Raw genomic sequence first — 9,835 nt, 5'->3', positions numbered from 1 at the left:
GTATAACGAAAGTTAGCGTATACTAGTTTCGTGTTATCTGATTAGTTGTCATCACCATCACATGCTACTGTTAAAGAACATAACTTTGAATGAAGTATTTAATGAAGTTAGAATCTCATGTTTATTCTCATTTAAAGTAATTCAATTTTAATTCTCTTAGTTAATATTATTTAGTATAATCTCTTAGTTAAATCAAAACTCAAATTGTTGCTTGTCTTAGCATTGAACGATAACCATACATTGTTGCATAAGTGCATAATCTGAAGTTAACCTAAACTGAGTCTATGTGGGAACGAACATGACTTATATCTTATACTACTCGTGATCGCGTACGTTTGCGTGTATTTTCGCGTTTGAATTATAGCGAACTCTATTCTAAAATTGGTTTCTATTGGAGTAACCCCTATTTATTTATTTATTTATTTATTTATCATCATTCATGATATTCTCCTAAGATCTCTACAACATCTTCCATTAAAATTTTGAAATCAACTTATTTTATAATAAAAATCAGTTTTTGGATTCAAAATCTCTAGTATAACAACATATTTTAATTTGGTGTTATTTCGAGATATTTGAATTTGTTTTTTTTGTTTCAGTTGGTTCGAGTTATTTGTGTGTTTGATTGTCTCTTTTTATACGATGTGTCTCGTTTTGTGCGATGTGGTGATTGTGTTGAAAATAATTTTTACGGTGTTTGGGAGATCTGAATATCTCGCATCAAAAACACTTTCGACATGTTTATATTTGATGTCCGACATGTAGATAGCTGGAGTTCGTTTAGAACGGTGGTGAAAATCGCATGTGCTCACCTCTCACAAAATAATTTGTTCATAATATGAGGCCCACTGAGTCCTCCAAACATTACACTATTCATGGAATTAATGTGAATGTCAATTGTGAAACTATTGTTTACCGGGGAAAAACAAGATGGATTGCTGAGAAAATCATTATCTTTTTTTTTTAATTTTCAGAATATTTGTATTCAGTTAGTTAAGCAATCCGGAAACAAAGCGCCTAATTATTTAGCTCGTTTATTTGTTTTTCAACTTGGTTGGATGATAGTTGAGAATTTATCTCGATTGCATCTCTTTCATTTTATTAATAAATCTGCTTTAAATTTGGGGAAAAAAAACTTAACATCGGATATCCTCCTAATTTTTTTTTATTTCAAATTCTTCTCTTTCTCCTCAAATAAGTTACTATATTATATTTTCCTAAAATTTTCTTTTGATTTTTAGTCAATAAAATATTCCAGAGATAAGTATTTATAAATATGTAAAATAGAAGACAAGGGCTGTGACGTGACGCCTATAGATATCGTCTCAATCTATTTATGTAATTTTCTCATATTTTTATATTATTAAATAGGAAAAAAATTATATTCATTATCGACTAACAAATAATATAATTTTATGATATTAGATTTGTGAATAATGAGAAAGCGACTCATTTGAGTAAAAATGTTAAACGAGAGAAAGCTTTATTAATGATTCATTTTATTTATTTATAATTTATAATTTCAGAATGATCAAGGTCATATAAGAAAGGCCTCTAAAAAGATCAGATAAAAAATAAAAATATTTTAGAAGGCCACTATAAGCGTTTAGTATTGCCATGATGCATTTAATATACCTCATTGAAAGTTGCTCCAATAAGGTCATAGTTCGATGTCAAAAAAAAAGGTCATAGTTCAATTCTAATTTTTCAAAATTTATAAATATTTACATCTTTTAATTGCCAACATCTTCTGATTGTTGCGAAAATTTAATATTTGTTTAATTATCCTATTAAAATATATAACAAAATCAACATTTCTCCTTGCACAAAACTTAATTTGAATAGTAAGTTGCTTAAAAATGTCCTTAAAGTTCATCAAATAGATAATTATATTTAAAAGACATTACTACAAAACCTGTTTTCCTAGCAAAATATTACAAAAATATTTTATAGTACATAGTAAATGATCTTATTGTTTTGTGGGCACATCAGTACTTCCCCCTCCTCCATGCTGTCAAATCTCCGTTTACTATAGCTTCAAGTGCTCTTGCAGTTGGTGGTCTGTTCCTAGTACTCTGTCTTCGAGAGTTTATGTTTGCAGGCTGCTTAGGAGCACTAATGTCTGCAGAGGTTTTTGGTGCACAGAAGTCATCCTGTCTTGTACTGTTGATATCATCTTGCATGTTTGGGAAGTCTGCTGGCTGTTGAGGTGAGTTCGGTATAGTAAACATGCTGGATTGAGTACTTTCTTGATCACAAAAATTATCATCTTGAGAACCTCCGGTGCTCCAACAGGGGCTTCCTTTTCGTGAACTGGTCGATGCCAACCTATCTTTCGATAAACCTACTTGAGGAGAAGATTTGTTGACTGGATCATGAATGTTTGAGTAGCTAGCATGGCTATGGTTTCCAAATAACTGAACTAATGGAATAGTGGTCTTGCTGGAACCTATCTCCTCGCTACAAGCAGCTATAGTCCTATACCTTTTCGTGACTGCTGAAGTTGAAGTATCAAGATTACTTCGCTTCAGCTTTTGCCTCGGGTGAATATCTACAGACTTCCTTGCCTGCTGGTCCCCATAATTTTTTTTCTGCTTCGTGGATTTTCCTGCTGGATTCATGGAATCTGGATCATTTATCTGAACCAGTTGGTCGGACCTGCTGTCAAAAATCTTTCCTGTATCCGAGGTAATCTTATCACGAGAGATGGAATTTGTCTCCTGAGCCAATAACATGTTATGAGCACAATCTGATATATTAGTTGGGGCATTGGAAGTACCCTGATCACCATCTTCTGGAACAATTTTCATATTTGAATTATCCTTAGGCAGAGTTCTCGGCGCTCTGAATTTAGAAAAATTCCCATTTTCAAGGCTTGTATCAACAATGGTAAATCTAATGTCATCCATATCACAAATTGAAGTCCGAGGCTGCAAACAACATTGACGTTTCTTATGCAAATTTTGTGGTTCCTTGATCTCCTCAATCCCCACATCCTCTTCTTTCTTCTTTCCTTTATTATTTTCAGTGTGAAGATCGAGAAGCTCTGGCTCAGAACTAACTTTGTCCAGAACATCTGTAACGGAGTCAAAAAATTGGTTTCCTTTCACTAATTTTCTTGAGAACTTCTCAACACCTGGGGTAAGAAAGACCAGGGAATCCTTTGCACCTGAAACATAAGTTTGGTTCTTTGGCTGTTCCGATCGCCATCCTCTTGCCAACAGAAGTGGCCATACAGCTTCCCAGAAAAAATCTCTAGACTGAGCTTTGCTTAAGCGATAACCTCCAGTTAGAAAATTGACAATCTCAGTACATGTGAGATCGGAACATGCTTTCCCAATTGGTATCCGCAAAAGCCCAATGTCCATGCTTGTGAGATCTTCCTTGCCTTTCCCAATGCCAACTGCATCAACAAAAGTTTCTAGCCCAACCATAGACTTTATAGAGAACACATACTCGATCAGTGAGATATCCTTCTTCGCATATGATTTAGTGACCTGCCAATTGAGCAAACAGGCACAACAAATAGAAAATTTTATTTTTCCGTGACAGAAATAAAAAAGAAATTCACCTAAAATTTTCAAGCAGTGACAATCTTTAACTCGACATAAAATACACTCGCACATACAATCCACCAATTAAAAGAAGAAGCTGAAACATCTTTTGGAGGAAGTAAGCAGTGGTCCAGTTTTACTGCCACAGGTTACACGTTTTCTTCACTTGAGCTTATAAAGTACCCATGTTGAAGTTGACTACCAATATATTGAATTGCTTTGGGTGGATATAGATTGGTCTTGTTTATATAGCTACTCTGACAACTAAAAATTATCCCAAGATATCTGTAGCCCGTGCACAAACTCCGGCACGTGTTAATTACAACATATTTGATTCTACTTGGGCAACAAAAAATTCTATGATGATTTACAACAAAACCATCAGAATGTTTTTTAACTAGATGAAGCAGTTTGGTAAAAATTTCAAGTTACAGATTATACATAAATAAGTATCTGGGAAATGCCTATTAATCTACGAGTGCACTGCAGTAATTACATACAATAAGTGTAACAAAAGCTTTTGCGTGAAAATTTTAAAGAAAATATCTGACCTAGAAACAACAGCAACAAAAAACCTAAGTTATGTAAATAATATTTAAGGGTGTCCATTGCTGTGCCTAGTCCAAAAGAAGATTTTGTGAGCTGCAGAATTTTGCATAATATGTCCTTCAGTTGACAGGATATAAATTTGTGTGGGTATTTAAATTCCTAAAAACTGACAATTTCTAATAAGAAGTAGAACACAGAGAAAGTAGTTGATGCATTACCTCTACTAGTGCTTTTTGGCATTCCTCGGACACCCGGGAAAGCAGACGAGATAATAGTTCCTGTTGCCTCAAACCACTAATTAACAATTTGCCAGATACACACTTTCTTCTTCTTCCTTTGCGGCATGTTGACCATCTATTGTACTCACCGGACCTATAAAACTTTGAGTAGTAGAATAACAATACATCGCCCATCTTTTTACTTCCAATAAATCTTTTCAAATGCACAAACTTCTTCTTTAAGATATAAACTCCTAGGAGAAAGCTTGTCTTTTCAATGTCATTCCACGAATCACCACAAACCTCAGGAACCAAAGAATAAGAAGACCCCTGGTATAAATCGATAGTCTTTTTGACACTTGCAAATATCGAAGGTGCAGTAGTTGATTGAATAGAAAAGCCTTGCTTTGTATCTTTAAAATTCTCGTTTGCCTTGTTGACATAATTGGTCCACGTGACTGGTACCGACAATCCCAGCCAAAAATCAAAGGCAATGTGATCTTTTTTTTCAGCATCAACTAGCGTCTTCAAATAGCTATCATACTCCGGTCCAGTGATAAGAGCTGGAATTTGAGCCTGGTATTCATCACCAAAACGAGGAAGCAATTTTGATTCCCCAAAGACACCACATGCAAAAGAAGAATCTATAGGAAGCAACTGCTGAGTAGATATATTGTCAATATTATCCCCATTCTGATTCACTTCAGGTGACACCATCTGATGTATATTGCTGACTGTTGTCAAATTATGCAGAAGCGAAATACAGTATCTAGTAGAAAACCTAAGATGATACAGTACGATAAATTCAATAGTAAGCACTGCCTTTATACTAAGCAAAAGTTAACACCTATAGGACCAAAGATACAGTAGCTAGATTTTACTTCTTACCAAATGAGTCCAAATTTAAATACCTATGCAGTTAAAATAAACAAGACATCATCTCTTTAAAAAAGGAGGACAACATTAACGCTCAATATATCAATGAGTTAATTAGGCATAGAGATAAGCATGAAATGCAATGTTGGTTCTACATGCCACTTTTAACATTTTGAACAACACACGTCCAACACTTACAGTAAATTTCACCAGATAACAAGCTGAGCAACATAAGTCTAGAAGTTCTACAATGTCGTTTTTATTTCAATCTTAGCACACAAACTCACCCTGTTTGAAACATAAAAGGTGGACAAATCTCCGGTTAAGAGATGCCCTTAAAAGGAACAAACTAATTTGTCATTCGAGCAGCACCAACAAGACTAACACTAAACCAAAACAGGGGGTTGCCCATTTTACATGTTTTAGTCTAACATGACCCTCTGTTTAGTTTGGTTACAAGAATACGAGGATCAAGGAGCATGTGCACATGAGCATTATAATTTTTGCCAAAGAGTAGCAAGTACCATTTCCAAACACACTTGCCCACTATATTGGAAAGAAATACACATGTATGTTGTAATTTTATTAACATAATAATAATAATAATTTATGATAACTAAAAATATATTTGGGCTCTACGAAGAACCACTTTAGTTGCAAAATATTAATGAATAATTTTTTTATTACAAACCAAACATAGATTATGATACAAAACTTATTGGTTCCCAAATTGGTTCTCATTCGGAGTATATAACACTAACATATAGTATTATGTAAAAGTAAAGATAACATGAAAAGCATACAAAGAAAGAAAATGTTCGAATTTTATTTACCAGAACAGCATAGTGTACATCCTTTCACAAATTTCTTAACTGGATTTAAACATCAAAAATACGATTAGTTGCAGCTAATATATCAATTTGGTCCCTAATCAACATCTTGACTCAAGTCAGCATTCCTTGCTTTTTAAAATATACATTACGTTAAGCACAATGATAAATCCAATTGCTACATTGAATGCAACGAGTCATGATTTTTTATTATTAATTATACATGGCTCATGCTACATCATCACTGGAAAAGAGTAGGACTATAATTTTCACCCAGATCCATTATTGAACATGGAAACCAACTCAAAATCCAGAATCATAATCAAACAATCAACATTAAATCACACTCTAATTTTTTTTAAAAAAAAGAGACAGCCAAACTAAATCAAATCAATGCCAAAAATCACATGAACAGCTCAACAAAAACAAATCGTCCATTGCCAACGAATGATGGTGCAGTGGTTGAGCTCTTGTCCCTCGTGAGGTCAAAAGTTCGTTTTCTGGTATGCGTATGTAATTAATTAACAATAAAAAACCGTCCATGTACATTAAATCATTATCTTAAATTCACTAATTAAAGTCCAATGCGATCTCCTTCAATTAAACACCTCAAAGCAACGAACATAAAATTGTGTTATACAAGAAAAACACTGTGTACATAAAATTGTACATGTTATGTATTACATACAATACAAATATATCAGAAAGACATAAAAAAATAGGAAAATAATAGTAAACTCAGTTGAGATAAACAACATGAGACAGAAGTAAAGTGGGTCAGAACTCAGAAGTTGCAGATGCAAGAAAATCATAACATGAACATGGAAACTAACTAAAATACATCTATTACTTGTAAGTTGTAACATAAATACATACATGAGCTAAGTATGTAGAGACTGGGTTAGAATTGTACCTTGTCTGTCAACACCATGGTGGAGTTCAGGGAATACGAGAGAGAGAGAGAGAGAGGGAGAGATGAAATATTGAAGAGTATTGCATAAGAATATGTATACACTATACACAATGTTGTAAATATACGGTTTAAAACATGTGAAGTAATTTACAGGTGTGTTACATAGATAACGTGAACACGGTACTAAATATTATCCGTGTTTGAATTAGAAATTTTTGGTACACGAACAAAACACAAACACGAAAAAATATGAATATAATTAGTATGTATATAATTAGTGTTGGGTTTGGTTTCCAATATAAGTACATGACCTAGAGAAAAGTACACGGAATAAATAAATAATTAAATTTCTAAAAATATATAATATACATATTAATAACCTAACCTTTATTAATAAGCGAAACCTCCTTTGAGATTGTACTTGATTTCACTTATTTTTTGGTACCAACACCTTTTTATTTCACTTTTCATGATTTATGTTATAAGTCTAACTCTAATTGTATTATAATTATCCTTTTTATTCCTATATTACTTATAATTCTATATATATATATATATTATATTTACCCGTTTTTCTTAGTTAATTAATTTTTTTTAAGTGATACTTTGTTTTCACTTATTTTTTGGTTCTATCACCTTTTGTTTTTTTGTTTTTATGATTCATGGTGTAACTCTAGGTGTAATATTTTTATCCTTTTTGTTTCCATATGACTTATAATTCTACAATATATATATTGTTTTTACCCGTTATTCTTTATTAATAAACGAAACATATTCAATTATTTTTTAGTTACACCACCTTTTGGTTTCACCTTTTATAACTCCAAGTGTATTATTTTTATCCATTTTTATTTCTATACGACTTATAATTGTATATGTATTATTTTTACTCATTTTTGAATTTTTTATAAGCCATAATTTTTATTATTATTTTTATAGGTTTAAATCCTATTTTTAATTATATTTTAAAATAATTAAGTTCATAAATTGGCTCAACTAAATAGGTTCCGAGAAATATAAACCACGACCAAGTAAATAGACCAGTGTTTAAATTGAAATTTTTTAATTTAGAATTTTTTAATTTGTAGGTAGAATTCCATTTTAATAAAATGGTATGAATATTATAAAAAATTGTATTTTGGTTTCACCACTAGAAAATAATAAAATTGTTTAAACCGTAATATGATTACAATTCTATTTTCGTAGAACTCCAAATTATTTTTTGATAGTGTACTTGGTTTCATCTTAGTACGATTACGCCTTATTTTGGTTTCACCCCTATAGTTCTCTTTCATGTAGAGTTCCATGTTATTTTTTAACAAAATATAGATTGAAATCATATTATAATTACGATATTTCTATTTTTCGTAGAATTCTTTTTTATTTTTTATTAAAATAATAAAATGGAATCCTTTTAACAGTGTTATTATTAATTAATAAGGAAATCATCTTTTAAGGGATACTTTGGATTCACCTCTTTTCGGTTTTACGAACTTTTGGTTTCCTCCAATTTTAAATCTTGCTATAGCTCTAAATATACCATTTTTATTCTTTTTTATTCATATATGACTTATAATTCTATATGTAATATTTTACCCGTTTTTTGATTCTTATATACCACATATTTATATTGTTTTTATATAAACAAAATCGTATATACATTGTAATATCTAGGTTCATACCTCCAGAATGCTAATTTAGCGCCAATTGTAAATTTATACAAATTCAGCTAATAATAAGAAATTTAATATATTAAATATTGATATTTTGATCTCGGCACGTGCTTCGCACAGGTTATCTACTAGTATATACTAAATACTAAATGTGAATTTAACTATTCAAAATAACATATATATAATTGTAAATACTAAAATATATTTTATTGTTCTTTTACTACGTGAGTGAGTATTTAATCATTTAATTATCTATTACATTTTTTAACAATTAATATTTTTCGTATATAAATCTGTGTACTTTAGTGTACTAAAGTGGGTAAGCATGAAAATATTAGTTTCGGGTTAGTGTCACCAAGTTGGTACACGAATGCAAATCCGAGTTGGGTTTGGGTTTAAGGTTTGGTACACGAAAACACGAATGTACACGAAATGTTTGTATACGACACGGGGCATTGCCAGGTCTAGGGCTATATAATATATAACGATTAATTTTGACATTTTAAAGTTTTCATCCGGTGTTAAAAGGCCAAAATTATTTGTTCGTTCAATTATCAAAAGTGTTGGTAACCTATTTTTGCAATCAAACTCTTTCAATTAATTAAAATCTATACTCCGATTCACGAAATCAAATCCGAAGTCTACAACTCGTGGATGATCCAAGCAACAAGCAATAAATAATTAGGTCCCATGTGAATAATATTATAGGTTAAGATTTATTTCCAATCTTTTTTTTTGTTTGTCTAGAGTTGATATTAATTTTTGTGTATACGTTGCATTGTTCTTTTCACTTTTTATTATTCTTTTCACTTTTTTATGTATTTTAACATGCACCCACAAACCATGTGTTGTATTTTATTATTCTTTTTACATTTTATCGTAACTTTACACGCACACGCAAGCTGAGGGTATTTCGGAAAATAATCTCTTCATTCGTTGAAACGAGGGTAAGGTTGCGTACATATTACCGTCCCCAGACCCTGCGCTAAGCGGGATATACTGGGTATGTTTAGTTTAGTTTATTTTTTATTATCAAGAAAACTAATCGTAAAAAATAATACTTTTTATAATACCTTAGTTAACCATAGTATTAGGTTAACCAATCACATATTTTCCATTCAATTTTAACTAATGGGAGACATATTTTAAAAATAGACCAATCAGATTACAAATATATTATTTCCATATGTATTCCTCCTCTGGGTCTTACTAGATATGCAGT

General features: G+C 31.4%; 1 protein-coding gene across 2 annotated transcripts; it reads right to left on the bottom strand.

Moving 5' to 3' along the window:
- Positions 1-1,853: 1,853 nt before the first annotated feature.
- Positions 1,854-7,063, bottom strand: LOC141677761 (uncharacterized). 2 transcript variants are annotated; one of them, XM_074483828.1, is made up of 3 exons: positions 6,941-7,063; positions 4,322-5,102; positions 1,854-3,497 (listed from the first exon to the last, which is right to left on the bottom strand). In XM_074483828.1, the coding sequence occupies exons 2-3, from the start codon at positions 5,036-5,038 to the stop codon at positions 1,989-1,991; spliced, it is 2,226 nt and encodes a 741-aa protein (XP_074339929.1). In that variant the 5' UTR covers positions 5,039-5,102; positions 6,941-7,063; the 3' UTR covers positions 1,854-1,988. The 2 variants fall into 2 exon arrangements, with proteins under 2 accessions (XP_074339929.1, XP_074339921.1); XM_074483820.1 differs by having other exon boundaries at positions 4,322-5,038; positions 6,941-7,013.
- Between the last annotated feature and the right edge of the window lie 2,772 nt (positions 7,064-9,835).

The sequence above is a fragment of the Apium graveolens genome, chromosome 1 (assembly GCF_009905375.1).
Source record: "Apium graveolens cultivar Ventura chromosome 1, ASM990537v1, whole genome shotgun sequence".
NCBI classification, from domain to species: domain Eukaryota; kingdom Viridiplantae; phylum Streptophyta; class Magnoliopsida; order Apiales; family Apiaceae; genus Apium; species Apium graveolens.
The sequence above is the reverse complement of the archived record's forward strand: the minus strand, read 5'-3'. Positions and strand labels throughout refer to the sequence as shown.

What these genes read in the sequence shown, in the direction of transcription:
- LOC141677761 (XM_074483820.1), bottom strand. An exon ending in GCCAAAAAGCACTAGTAGAG is followed by an intron (nt 3,498 to 4,321) that starts GTAATGCATCAA and finishes CTCAATTGGCAG; the next exon opens with GTCACTAAATCATATGCGAA.